Here is a 15,511-nt window from a genome sequence, read left to right on the forward strand (position 1 = left end):
GATAAGTACACAAATGCTTAACATCGTCCATAATAATTATGTAGTTATATTCTCTACTAATCGTTTCGATATGAACTGACTCTCTCCATCCGAATCTCTCTTTCTCTACAGTAGAGACTCTACTAGACATATATATTATTATAAATACATGAATATTGTATTATACTTGTCTTTTACAACCGCCTCAACTGTTGAGAATTACTGACTCCGATTTCACGTTATAATTGTTTTCGATTGCTAAGCACACAATATTGGGAGAAACCACTGACTCCTAAGATACAGGCATTGCCTAGTTTGGGAGTCAGAGTCTTCATAGGATCTTGTAAAAATGTTTGAGTTAATAAAGATTATTATTATTATTAAAAAAATATAGTTTCAAAGTCAGAGATCAACCGACCTGTGCCATCCGAGCTTAAATCCTAATTTATTGCCTGTAGTAAACAAGATAAGTAGATTACCACCACAAAGTAAAATACAATAATTATGATGTGTCAAAAATCACGAACAAAAGAAAACAAACACGAAATCTTTCTATTATTTCAGAGAATAATTATGTCCAGGCGATAATCCCAAACAAGAGTATTACAATAGAATTCGTCGTAATGAGAATCTTGACAATACTGTCATTGTTTTATTAATTGAACGAGGTGTCATAGAACTTCACACAATAGCTTTTGGCTTTTGTCACCCCAATTATCCCAAGTAGCACACTTCAGACCATAGACTTATAATATATACTGTCGTACTTCAGACCATAGACTTATAATATATACTGTCGTACTTCAGACCATAGACTTATAATATATACTGTCGTACTTCAGACCATAGACTTATAATATATACTGTCGTACTTCAGACCATAGACTTATAATATATACTGTCGTACTTCAGACCATAGACTTATAATATATACTGTCGTACTTCAGACCATAGACTTATAATATATACTGTCGTACTTCAGACCATAGACTTATAATATATACTGTCGTACTTCAGACCATAGACTTATAATATATACTGTCGTACTTCAGACCATAGACTTATAATATATACTGTCGTACTTCAGACCATAGACTTATAATATATACTGATGGGTCAAGTAGCCTATTATATTATGTTCACTTCAATAATTAATAATTATATAAAAATAAAATAAAAATTTCAAAAATAAAATAATCCCATGCAAAAAACCATTTTTTGGTCTATTTTTTGGCTCTATAACGGTAAGGAAAACTTCATGCGCGAGTCCGACTTGCACTTGGCCGATTTTTAAATACTAGGTGACGCCCGCGATTCCGTTGCACCAAAAACAAGCAGCTGCTCACGGTTTTAGCCTTTTCTACTACAATTCCATATTTTTTCTTCAATGATCATTTCCGGATTTTCATCAATATCCGTGCAGGTATAGATACAAAAAGGTGAAGCCAAGGGGTCCTTATATTACTGAATAGCCATAGCGGCACGCATCCTCGTTCCTCAGAAATTGTTTCAAGATTTGGGTCGGACGTGTTTGGGAAACTCAAATAAACCAGTTTATTTTGATAAACGCCAACATTCGAGGGCCAGATGAAGCTTGTCCGTTATGTCGGAAAGTTGACATTTTTGAAGACACGTAAATGATAAAAAAATCGTTGTTATTGTCGTTGTTTTTATATCTTTTTTTAGTTTTCCTTGTTTTTTTTTTTGTATCTTGTATCCGTGTAATAATATTATGTGTTTACGAGTATGTGCAGTGTGGTGTGAATTTTTGTTGAATAAAATAATATGTATATTATTATTATTGTGAATGATTTTCATCAAAACAAAACGCCTGCAAAAGACAAGGGTGTTTTGGATGCTAGCAATGAGGGTTTTATGGCGCTATGTAGCCGTAGGGTCTATCGTGTCAGCTGTCATATATCACGAAATAGCTTTCACGTGTCACGATATAGCTTCCGATATAGCTGGTATATGTCTGCCTGTCACGACTATGACACGAAAGACCCGTCCCTCTGGTGGCAAATGATAGTAATATATCGAAAACCCTGATTAAAATGTCACCATCTTGTAAAGTGTCATTTGTGCCAGTGGTTTTACTTCACACCCACTAATGTCTTCAATTATTATTTATCATTCTAGGTAAATTTTAATATTAAAAAAAAACTTGAGAGGTATCAAGGGACACCCGAATGGCACGAAGTTATTTCTTATGTTCAAATAACCTGTATACAATATATTATAAACTAAAAAAAAACGCCATCTAGTTGACGCACAGGATACCTTACTATCAACGCCCTCTGCCCATAACATGCAGTACGGTACGGTTTCCGCACGATAAGCGAATTTTGGCGCAACGTTGTGGGCGTCATCTATTTTTTTTTGAGGGGGGTTTTGTCAATAAGACATGTCAACCCCATCGTATCCGCCTTAATGAAATTCACTCATCAACCTCCAGTAATAAATTGTAAATAGCCAAAGCTGCACTAGACCTAGGCATGTGCAAACAACTCAGAATCCATCCCACATCTAGTTAGTAGAAATCCCCTCTTCCCCTCCCTAACTAACTAAAATACGTTATAGGTCGTACAATACAGTAGGTACATCGCATGTTTTGTATTAAACAATTTTTACGTACACCATGTTGATATAATTCACAAGTTTTTTCTGCTGCTGACTTTATATTGAGATAGCCTCCTTGTAGTCAGCTGAAGAATATAATAAGTAACTTTTGTATAGCGACAGCAAAATGTATTTAAACTCGTATAAAAACACGGGAATCAAAGCCATGTAGAAGTGATTCCGCCATTTCCAGATTCTCTTTTCGTTCAAAGTATATCGCTTCGCTTTTGTTTTATATTTCAACCGAACAAATTGTGAGTTATCTGTGGAGTACCATTAGAGGTTGAATAAATTCTGTCCTTTCAACGCGGAGTTCCTTACCGCTTAATATGTGCTAGTATTTTTCCTGGCTGCTAAAGAGAAAATTATTGTCTCTGCTATGTTTATGTTTTATGCGAATGGCACTTTGCAAGTCGTTTCTACTGGAGTTTCGGAAGTACGGTATATTATTTTGGTCTGTTGAAAGGATCCACCAGTTGGATGGATCATTTAGTTCAAACTTACAAATATTATCATGGAAGAAATTATAAAATTCTCATGAAGTATTATAGGACTACCAGAATCTGATGGCAAAAAGTGCGAAAGTAAATTGACTCTATCAATACCGGGGTAATTGATTCAGTGCGTGAATTGTGAAACATACAAATTACAAATATAAAAAATGTATCTAATGATTAAGGATATTAGCCATATATTAATATCTACTAGAGATCACCCAATGGTCGAAATTCGACCTTAGTTTCAACGACATTAGGACTACTACCTAAATTTTGTAAAAAATATTGACTTTATCATATTATTTTTAACCATAGACATAATATATACTGTCGTAAAGACCACCTGACAACTCGAAAATGCGTGACCATTTTTGATCTGTCAATGTGTGCGTGTGCTAGTGATGTATATTTTACTATCGATAGTATAGTATTTTGCTATCGATAGTTTAGTCCGTTCGAGTTATTTTACCTGAGTTTCTATAAGAAATAAATAATATGCAACTTTGATAGATTTGTATTTCAAATTAGGTATCATAAATTTTAATTGGCAAAAAAAGGTGACGATTGAAAAGTAGATACACATTTTCTTTTGGAATGATTTTTCAATCGTCGGATATGTTATGACATGAGGTTCTTATAGGGGTAAATAATTTGCACTTAACACATTATAAAGTTACTTATTTATTACTCAGGTAAAATCTATCTGGTAAATCAGTCCTTACATTGAAAGTAAACGTTGAAAGTAAACAACACACATAGTATATTATATTTTATTCTTAAATTAAATACATATTATAAAATATCATAATATTTTATTACAATTATTTTGAACCGACTTCCAAACAGGAGGAGTCTAGACGTTCGCCTGTGGATATATTTTTATGTATGTTCAACGATTACTCCACCGTTTATGAACCGATTTTCAATTTTTTTCTTTCGCTGTACATTGTATTGTTCCGAGTAGGTATCATGTTCACAAAAGTGGTGGTCTGGTGATGGAAACAATGAGAAATCGAAGTGACTCCTTGATATTCAAATGGGAACATATGGTCCCAGAAAACGTTCAAAATCTTTCGATTAATAAATTTAAAAAAGTAGTCAAAGAACGTTTTGTGCCAAAGCCAAAATGATTTCATAATTGATGGCACATCTTGGGAGTAGAATGCTGAATGACTGCTTGCAAGGCTACTTCTACATGACTTACAATTATTATGTATCTATCTATGTTTACATTGTATAATTTTTAGTTACAGCATTGTAAATTTTGTTTTAAAAGATTATTTTTTTTCTCACTTTTTTTGGTAAAAAGTGGGCGTGCGAGTTTCTTACGCCGGTTCTTCTCGTAGGCTTAGTTACCGAACCGGTGGTAGGCACCATGTATTCTGAAAATATATTTTATTTTAGATTTGTTCAGAAATAAAGCAATTTTGATTTTGATTTTTTTAAAACACCAACTGTAAGTATAGAAAACGTTAAGGACAGCTAAAATGAGTAAAATTATTATTTTTAAACAAAAAATTAAAACCGACTTCCAAGGCAATGACAATAGTAATATTATACTTAAATGAACTAAAAAGTATTAAATAATTCTTATTCTGTACTCAGTATTAATTCTGTTCTCAATCTTCATTATTTTGCAATCGGTACCAGCTAACCTAATCGCCAGTTCTCTGACAGAATAGGTATAACAGCAACTTATATACTTAGGACTGGTACCGACTTCAAAATTATGAAGATTGAGTACAGAATAAGGATTATTTAATACTTTTTAGTTCATATAAGTATAATCTTAAATGAACTAAAAAGCATTAATTGCTTATAATTGCTTATTTTTAATAATTGCTTCAGTAACAAGTGCAACAGTATGTCAAACTTACTGGCACAAATAAAGTTGGGATAGCTCCTTTAACCAAAATAGTATTTATTCTAATTTTTCTTTAAAAATTTTCAATGAAATGTTTGCCTACATATTGTTGAATTTTTCTTGGGATTCCAACCAACACGCCCAATTAATTTCAGCCATTTTCCTCTTATTAGAGGATCTTGAGGGAATCTGTAAAACAAATGATTATGATATATAAATATAAACCTTCCTCTAGTTTTAGAGTCACTCTATATTATAGTAGTTATATTATATTAGCTATATTATACTATACTATATTATATTAGTTAAAATAAGATAATATGTCCTTTTTAGTCCGGCCGCACATTTTCCGAATTTCTGATCACAAAAATTCGGACGCCCCGCCCCGCTCATACATTTTGACACGTCAGAAATTCTTTTAGTATGATGGGTCTACAACAAAATGTATGAACAGAGTGCGTTCCGCCGGGCGTCCGAATTTTTCTGATCAGAAATTTCGGATAATGTGCGGCCGGGCTTAAGGTGATAAATATAAAGGTAAATGATTTTTATTTTAGATTTATGTTATTGTAAAATATCGATAAGCATATCGATAAATTTGATTCAAGCACTAGCGTATATGTAAGAAATTTTGATGAAAAATTTTTCTTCAAAATTTGTGTAATATAGGAACAATAGTACCTTTAGTTACGCAAAATATGAAAGTAAAAGGGAGGATTCACAATATTTTATTTGAAATAGAGAACTAAAGACCAGAATATAGCAAAAATAAACACATCGTAGCAATTAGGACATGAAGATTAATTACGGGTGAAATGTATATTTTTCAGGATTATTCCTATGATTTACACTGCAATCACTCACAGCACAAGTTATTATTGTTATATATAATAGTATTTGTTGAAAATAACATACGATTTAAATAATAAATTGCAAATACCGAAAGGGCATAAAAACGATTGACGACTTTTGACGACCTGTCAAATAAAAGTTGTTACAATTTTCATTAGACTGCCTCTCTCTTTTCATCTTGTTATAATTCCATAAAGGATTTTCTTCTCTCTCGCACTCTTTGTTGGTCTTTAGCATTATATTATGTCTATGTTTTTAACTCTTCTCTATGGGACTCAGCTGATCTCAGACTGACCGTGTAAGCATTGTCTAATAGTATCTAAGATTCAATAAAAAAAAACTATAATCCATTTTTAATTTGTCACCTTGTTGTCAATAGACTTCAACCATGAATAAAAGAGTATTCGTATGTATAGGCTTGTCACTCAAAAATCTGTCATTTTTCCTAGTGTGTGTGTTGTAGTGTGTGTAATGTTTTGTTTGTTAAAAATATGTATGATAAAAACATAATTTCAAAATAATATTAGTTCGATGCACTCCTTCATCATATAAACTATAACTGTGCAAAATTTCATTCACCTATAACGTTTCCCTATTTTTCGTCAAAAGGGATACAAAGTTTTTGGCTCACGTACGTATATAGATAATCTATATTCGGAGCGTGCGAAGTGGGTGGAGGGGGTAAAGAAAGCGATTGCCGCGCTTGCCGCGGCAAAAATATGCAAAAAAAGAGGCTCAGCTAATAGTCAAACAAACTTGTCAATCTTGTTTTGAAATTTTCAGAAATTGGTCTTAACACGGACGTAAAAAAAATAATTGTTTTTGTATCGTAGACTGCAAAAATAACAGCAGAAATAGGTAGTCAGTATACAAATTTAATGTTTTTCCTAAATCCACTAGGAAATTAGATCAGATATAAATGGATAGCTGCTGTAAAAATGAAAAAGTATGTGATTCGATATAATCTAAAATTGCATTATCAAGTCAATTTTATTGGAGTTGCATTTTACAAAGCTATTAATACCTACCTATTATTTTAGTGTTGATGAATGATGGATCACCGTGGTCTCTCTCTCTGGACAAAACTTGCCGTGATAGTTTCATAGAATATTTCATTTAAATTCAAAGTACCTATCAGGTGGAAGAAACAGTGACTCACAAATGACGATAAACCAGATACTACATCTGGTTAAATTGATCTTTTAGAAGCTGGAGATAGAGTTTTGAATGAAAAAGGTTTTCAAGTAAGCAAGTTTTAGATGAAAGGGGTAAAAAGTTAAAATTATTATGCCCCTATTTTGAGCAAAATAAAACGAGTACTCTCAAGAGGAAACCGAAAGGACTTATGATATTGCTCGAGTAAGAATCCATATTGAAAGCAATGATATTCTATGTTACTATTTTAGAAACTCATTTATTGAAAGTGTAACTCAGAAACATGAAGAATGTTTGCAGAGTTTTAGTAAATTTATAGACTCCGATTTTCTTCAAGAGTATTTATGTTGTGAAAATAAATAAAAAAAAGATTTTTAAAAACATTTATTTTTTCAAGTATAAAGTATTGCTCGTATTTTTGTTACTGATTAAAACAGTATGTTTGCACTTGCCGCTCTGGTTATAAACGCAGCTGCATTTTACTCCAGCAACAAGCCGATCATTATTATCTACCTGTAAGAATGAAAATAAATGTTTAGACTTGCTTTATGCAAATGTTTATTTACGTTTTTTGGTTGGTTGAGTACTTACGGTTGAACTTGTTTTATAATTTGCTAAAGTCACCGATGTTCGGCGAATTATATTGGCTCGTATTAAATACAACATTGCCATTAGTTCTTAGCTCTTCTACATTCCTTACATGTCCTGCTAACACCAATTTATTTCATTTTAGCGTAGATTGGGCCTTGAACTTAAAGAGTGTTTTACACTCTCAAAACCAGTTTTTTTATGATTATATTCATTCTCCACAAGTAGTTTTTAACTAAATATAACCCAAACACCATTAATTATTGTTCTATATATTTTATTTGCTTTATTATTTACAAAATAAACAAACTCTTGTTGTTTATTTTTTGACACATGCCCCTAAAACTTCGTTTGAAATGTGTCACTACTGACGTGCACGTTCCGAATAGTCCATAAACTTATAATATGCTGATATAGTCAATCACTGTCAATTTTTTTATTAATGCCATAATGTCAATCGAAAAGACATTTCACAAAGAGAATATAATATTTTAAAATTCGTTTAACATATTTACATAAAAACACATAACAGTAAATATTTAATAATACATAACAAAACAATTGAAAATGGATAATTCAGAGAACTCGGAACAAGGTGAAGTTGTCGCGGTTGGCCGCAGTACACAACTTGTGATCAACTTCGCTCCGGATTCCACTGACACCGAGACCCTCAGACTGAAATGTATGAACTTTTGGCGGGTTATTGAGGAAGATCCAGAGATAAACTGGTGGAGGAATGTAAGTTTTTAAGCTAGTGAATAGCTTTAATCGCGAGTCTTGAGCGCGGCGACCGAAACAAGAAAATCCGTAACGAAAATAAACCTAACACCCCCCACTCCCACCGGCACAGAGGTCCGGCGTTGAAAACCGTGCATCGTTTAACGTCGTTTCGATTCGACAGACTTCGGCGCGGTGTTTGTGTGCATGCAAAAGTTGATAAAAATACTAAAAGGTATTAATAACCTAATTTCTATACTTTAAGTTTGTTTGTTTGGTAGAACGCGCTAATCTCAGGAACTACTGGTCCAATTTGAAAAATTCTTTCATTGTTATAGGTCTATAACCACGATCTGATGGCAATTTTTTACAGCAGATTTTCAAAAAATAGTCTTTATCATTGGATAAATTTTTATATTTGCATGTTCCACCCACAGAATCAGGCGCTATAAGAAAAAAAAGAATCAAAATGTTTTATTCCAATTACACCGGTATTGCTAGAGTCAATTTTTTAAAATGAAATAATGGGGCAAACGAGCAAACGGGGCACCTGATGGGAAGCAACTTCCGTCGCCCATGGACACCCGCAGCATCAGAAGAGGAGAATTGCATATGAGAAAAGTTGTTGTTTCAATGATGGGTTACGTGAATAACCAATGATCAAGCATCCAAACACGACACCAATTCCAATACCTGCAAGTTATTGTGTTAACATTATTTCAAAAACATTTTGAAATAATGTTAACACAATAGCATTGCACGTGCGTTGCCGGCCTTTTAAGAGGGAATAGGGTAACGGGAGGGTAGGGAAAGAAATAGGGGAGGGTAGGGAAGAAAATAAGAGAGGGTAAGGAAGGGAAAAGGGTAGGGGATTGGGCCTCCGGTAAACACACTCACTCGGCGAATAGAAACACAGCGCAAGCGCTGTTTTACGCCGGTTTTCTGTGAACCCGTGGTATTTCTTCGGTCGAGCCAGCCCATTCGTGCCGAACATGGCTCTCCCACGTCGATCGATCGTCGTCGTCGTCTATTGGTTCACAAAAACACATTCCTTGCAACACATCTCTGGTGGAAACGAAGCCTTACTCTATTAAGAAGGGGATTGATGGACACCCACTCATATTGAATTAAATTATAATATACGCTTTAAAATTATACAAAATATGAATATAAAGGTTGAAATTTTCTGAAAATATAAAGAGCTTTTCCTGGAAATACTTTCTACTACTAAATTAAGTGCTCGGCAGCGGCATCAGATTTTTTAACAGCTGTTTATCTATTTAACTTTGATGTTGATCCATACTTACTAATATTATAAATGCGAAAGTGTGTCTGTCTGTCTGTCTGTTACCTCTTAACGCTTAAACCGCTGAATTGATTCTGCTGAAATTTGGAACGGATACTTTGCGTCCCGGGAAAGGACATAGGATAGGTTTTATCTCGGAAAAATATAGTGCGATAAACAAATTTTGGACGCAACGGAGTTTTTGTCCTCTATAGTATATAGGGGTTTTCAGGGGCGATAAATCGATCTAGCTAGGAATAATTTTTAGAAAATGTCATTTTATTAGTTTTTTATCGAATACCGAGCAAATAAAAGCTCGGTCAAATAGCTAGTTAAAAATTATGTGTGTCACAGTGAGTGTGGCAAGGCACGCCACCCCTGCAATTAGTATACTCCATCTCCAAATGTTTAATGGTTGTTTTCCCGCAGTAAAATGATTTTATCCTAGTAGTACAATAGATTTGTTAAGTTTTTTTTATTCAAATCATAAATAAAATTCGGCCGGGTCATAGCCGCTCGCGCCTATCGGCATAAAGTTGCCATAGTACCTACGTCATACAAAATATTTTGAATTTTCAAAAAAATAACATCCATGATTAGTACTATTACAGGTAAATCGTTTTGCTGCGGGAAAACAACAACAAAAATATCCACAGACGAACGTATAACCTCTTCCTTTTTGGAAGTCGGTTAAAATGTCACGTTGTAGGTATATAAAATTCTCGTGTCACGGAACTCCTTAAAAACATTAATTAGGCCTGATAATAGACGTTTGGATCTACTTTTTACTAGAACTAGAAATAATTTATATGGCAAAACAATGCTCGCCCGTCGCTGAGTCAGCTAGTAGGTATAGCTCTACGAATAATAAAAACTAAGGAATCGTAACTCCCATACTATTACCGTTTTAAATTTGGTTCCTTTTGATCTGTCATGTAACGTCAGCCTAGTACCGCTCAAGGTCACCTAAATATTGCAAATGTATTGAAATGTGTACCTAAGGTACACTTTTTTGACAAGTATTGTGGAGCATGTTTTTGGACGGAGTTACTTTTCCTTAGTTTTTATTATTCGTAGATATAGCTGCTATAATTCCATACTGCTGATTGGAAATTCCAATCACATTCACTATACATCCTTTATTTTTTCGTATTTATTTCAGGTTCCAAAAAATAAACCGGAGGAATTGCTGGTGACGCAACCGGATGTGCGGTCGGAGAACCGGATACCCACTGCAATTGATATGCTAGACTTTGCTAAGAAAAAAGGTAGGTATGCATAGTATTACTATTCTATCTAGAAATCAATTATTACAAAGTACGAGTCGGACTCGCGCACGATGGGTTCCGTACTATTATATAAAGAGCGAAAGTAGGGAAAAAATTGTGTTTTTTGTATGGGAGCCCCTCTTAATTATTGATTTTATTTTTATTTTATTATTAAATATTAAAGTACACATATTATAATTGAGGATTTTGTGAAAATTTCAAGTGTCCACATGTTGCCGTATGGGAAATTATCCCTTAAATATTAACTTTATTTTGTTTTTAGTATTTGTTATACCGGCACCAGAATTACACATTCACTAGTCAGTAAAAATTTCAAAAGTCCAGATATAGCGGTTCTTTAGATACAGCCTAGAGACAGACAGACAGACGAACAGACAGACAGACAGACATCGAAGTCTCAGTAATAGGGTCCCGTTTTTACCCTTTGGGTACGGAACCCTAAAAACTATACGTATACTAAAAATAGTAATAGCGGCAAAGTTGCCTCTCGCCATTCATTTAAATTATAAAGCAAAGCAGGCCGCTTTATATTTAGTTCAAAGACAAAGTTAAAAGTTGACGAGCATAACATAATATATAATTTATCCAATTTGATAAAGTGTTTAATAAAATCTTTATCTGATAAATATAATTTAATTATGTGCTAAATATGCTACTCAACATGAACACGGCAAAAGTTATCATAGGAAACTGATGGATCATATGAAACAGGTTTATTCGACCTTGTATACGGAACCAAACGCAGAAGCTGGTGTGTGGCGAGGACTCCAGTCTCCGGACTTCCTGATATTGCGGAAGGGCATAAACCAGCAGGTAGTAAAAATATTAAGGCGACGCCTTGTCAATTTGGCTGTAGCGATATCGATTTTTCTCAGCAATGACTAAAGCTAAGAAGTTAAAGTTCATGGTAGTATTCGACGTATTATTGACGACCTCTGTTGCTCAGTGGTGAGCGCGTTAGTAGCTCAAGCCGGGGTTCGCGGGTTCGAATCCCGCCTACGGAACAAAAAGTTTTCAATGTTCCCGGGTCTGGATGTGTATTAAATATGTGTATGATATAATAAATGTATAGTATAAAAGTATTAAATATATGTATTTCCGTTGTCTGGTACCTGTAACACAAGTCATTCAGGTACTTAGCACGGGGCCAGACTGACGTGGTGTGAAGCGTCCATAGATATTATTATTATTATATTCATCATATTGCCTTTGTTTTTGAATTACCCATAGCATAACACGATTGGTCAACTTTTATAACACAGAATAATCAATCAAAAAGACCTCTACAAAAACAGGGACTCTAATTTTGCCAACAGAGGAAAGTGATTTATGCTTCTTTTGTACATAGATTAGTTCAAGCATACTTACACTATAATTTGCCCATAGGTTATATGAAATATATTTATGGTTTTTAAATTACGCGACAAAAACCATTTTGTCGCTTACGCCCTTTCCATTTCTTGCTGTTCTATTTCTTGTGCGGCCTCTCATAGAAAACAAGCAATCTAAAACATAATATCTAGTGTCCGACCGAAACTAGTTTTACGACCGAAACCGAAACTGAAAACGAATTTCGGCAGCGGTGTCTATTTCGGCCGAAACCGAAACCGAAACTTCTCTACAAGGCTCATATTTTGAGGGAAAAATAAAGAAAACGTTATTATAATCAGTCAGTCTTTATTGTTTTCTCTTTAAATCACATAGATTTCTCTTTATACTCTAAAAGGTATCAAATTATGTATTAAAAAGGAAAAAGGAGGATTTATAGTCTAGATTTCTTTTAATTACTCGCAATATTCAGGACATCTCCATAACCCGTCCCATAGTCGGGTCTTTTACCCAGTGCCGTAACGTAAATAGCCTTTTTTGCGCCCTGTGCGAGCTTATATACTTATAACTGCACCCTGGTTTTTCAACTGGCTTCCAAAAAGAAGGTTATATGTTTGCCTGTAGATTTTTTTTACTACATTGAAAAACATCTCTGGGGCGCAGCGGGAAGTACTTATCGGGAGCTGTAGTGTTTCTACAGATAGATAGGGAGGGAATAAAACAACCAAACCCAATGAGTGCTGTTCTTACACTGATTTATTAAGTAAAAGTAAATGTATGTTAATGAATGTAAACTGCTGACACAAAGCTCTCACTCAGCAGCTAACCTAATACATTATTGTACTTTGTACAGGAGCAATTCGAAAGAATAAGAGTCTGCCTGGTCTGGCCATTCTTGCCCCCCCCCCCCCCCCCCAGAGTCTACGCCCTGTGCCTGGGCACCGGTGGCACCGCCCTATTTACGGCACTACTTTTACCTTAATAATTTCTCAAAACAAAATTGGTAGTACGTAAGTTAGTATCTACTGTACTTGCCACTTGGAATCTTGGTGATAATACTAAAATGAACTTTGAAACTCTGAATCTATAATATTATCACCATGAAATGCACTATAGTCATTACTAACTACCTAACTAATGTTTGTTTACGTATAACATTTGCGAACCAAAAAAAAAAAAATATAGGTTAGAACTTGATTATACTTTTATCAGTCATATTGAATTTTTATTTTGATGTTTACACCCGCTCTTATGTTATAACGACATAAAACGAGATAAAATTTACCAACTTCAAAATAAATCACTCGAAAACTTGCCACCACAACAAAACAAAATAAACAGCAAAAAACAAGCGAGCGAATCGTCTCGTGTTTTTACCAAAACTCAACCGAAAACGAAACCGAAACCGAACATTCGGTCGGACACTGATAATATCCAACACGGTTTCACGTTAAAGTAAATTTAACGCGTCGTCACCTTAAGAGGAGTCCACACCTCCCTTTTTTCCATACAAACGTTGTCCCCTGTTTCCTCCTTGGATAATGCTAGCAGAGTTATAATTTTTTCCTGAATATCTACGGCCACTAATACAACGTCCCTATGTTTTCTTTTTTTTCATAATTTAATTTTTAAATAAGGTATGAACGTTCAAAAACCCAAAAAAATGGCCCTATGTTTCTATTCCAGTTTTATTACAATTGACATTAGTAAACTGATTTTCTGGTTTCAGATCAAAGAAGTACGGTTTCTTAAACTTCAATTGATGCAGAATATAATGTATGCAAGGACGTCGATAACAAACATAATAGGCAAATCTACAAACATAAATAAAACTTCTTGAAATGCTAAACCTCCTTGTGTACATACCAAATAAAAAAATACAAACACAAATAAAAAAAACATCTTTTTATTAATTAAAAATAAGTTATTGCTAGATAATATTATATATAAACAATTTACTTTACTTTTTAGGGTTCCGTAGCCAAATGGCAAAAAACGGAACCCTTATAGATTCGTTATGTCTGTCTGTCTGTGTGTCTGTCTGTCCGTCCGTATGCCACAGCCACTTTTCTCCAAAACTATAAGAGCTATACTATTGAAACTTGGTAAGTAGATGTAGTCTGTGAACCGCATTAAGATAGGGGCATGATCAATTAAAAAAATGTATGATGTACATTACTATAAAAATTAGCAACGAAAATTGGTTTAAATGAGATCTAGATTATACGTCATAAATGGTAAACCTTAATAGAACTTTCATTAAATTAACTGAAATATAAAAATAAATCAAAAACCTTTTAATTTCATAAAAATAAACCTTATTGCTGCTGCGGAATCATGGGCAAGTCCAACTCGCACTTAGCCGGTTTTTTTTTAATTCGGTACCAACCCAACAATAATGGCGCACAATATGTCTGAATCGTACTAATGAAGTTTGTCTGACAGTTGGAGGTTCTGAAACGTTTGAAATGATAACTTCGCGCCTAGTTGGAAGATCAGCCTTTGAGCCTCACGAGCATAATGTTCCCACGACGAATATGGCAAAACAACTTTGCCGGATCAGCAAGTAATAATAACTATTGCATAACAAACCGGCATTTAAATATTTTTTGAATGACCTTTCCTGGAATATGTAGGTACTCAAGGTTCTGAACTAGCAATATTATTTAAAAATTGTTTAAAAGTAGTGTTGGTTATTATTTAATTGTGTATATTTTAGAAAAAGTTTAGTATTTTAATATTATTATAATATTATATTTAATTATAGTAATTACGATTATAATTTATAAATTAAAAATGTTAAGCTTTATGACTCGTGAGTTTGAGTTTATAATCCAAAAAAATTAAATTTAATGATGATGATTATGAAAAATCGGCCAAGTGCCAATTGGTTTTTTTTGTATGGGAGGCCGCCTTGAATATTTTAGTTTCGTTATTAATAATTATTATTGTTAAAATACAAATATAATTAAAGATTTTGTGAATATTTCAAGTGCACACCTATTGCCATTATTGATACGGGCAAAAAGGACAAACAGATGACGTTTTTGTATGGGAATCTGAAAATAAATATTTGTTTTGTTTTTAGTAATTGTTGTCACAGCGGACATGGGAGAGGAGAGGAGTGGAGCAGGCAAAAGAATAACACAATCTGAGAAAATTTCTAGCTATAGTGTTTCTTGAGATACAGCCTGGAGACAGAGAAACGGACAGACATCGAAGTCTCAGTAGGGTCGCGTTTTTACCCTTTGGGTACGAACCAGTAATATAACCTGAACTTCGTACTCGACTATACTCGTAACTCGTAAGTTTATACTGATGAGTGATGAATATTTAT

The 15,511-nt window shown here is 33.9% G+C and overlaps 1 protein-coding gene across 1 annotated transcript; it reads left to right on the forward strand.

Moving 5' to 3' along the window:
• The first annotated feature begins 8,121 nt into the window (after positions 1-8,121).
• LOC121732745 lies at positions 8,122-15,357 on the forward strand. The gene is made up of 4 exons (XM_042122699.1): positions 8,122-8,292; positions 10,719-10,824; positions 11,557-11,658; positions 15,263-15,357. Exons 1-4 carry the CDS (start codon positions 8,122-8,124, stop codon positions 15,355-15,357), a joined length of 474 nt encoding a protein of 157 aa, XP_041978633.1.
• The last annotated feature ends 154 nt before the right edge of the window (positions 15,358-15,511 follow it).

The sequence above is a fragment of the Aricia agestis genome, chromosome 12, assembly GCF_905147365.1.
Source record: "Aricia agestis chromosome 12, ilAriAges1.1, whole genome shotgun sequence".
NCBI classification, from domain to species: Eukaryota; Metazoa; Arthropoda; class Insecta; order Lepidoptera; family Lycaenidae; genus Aricia; species Aricia agestis.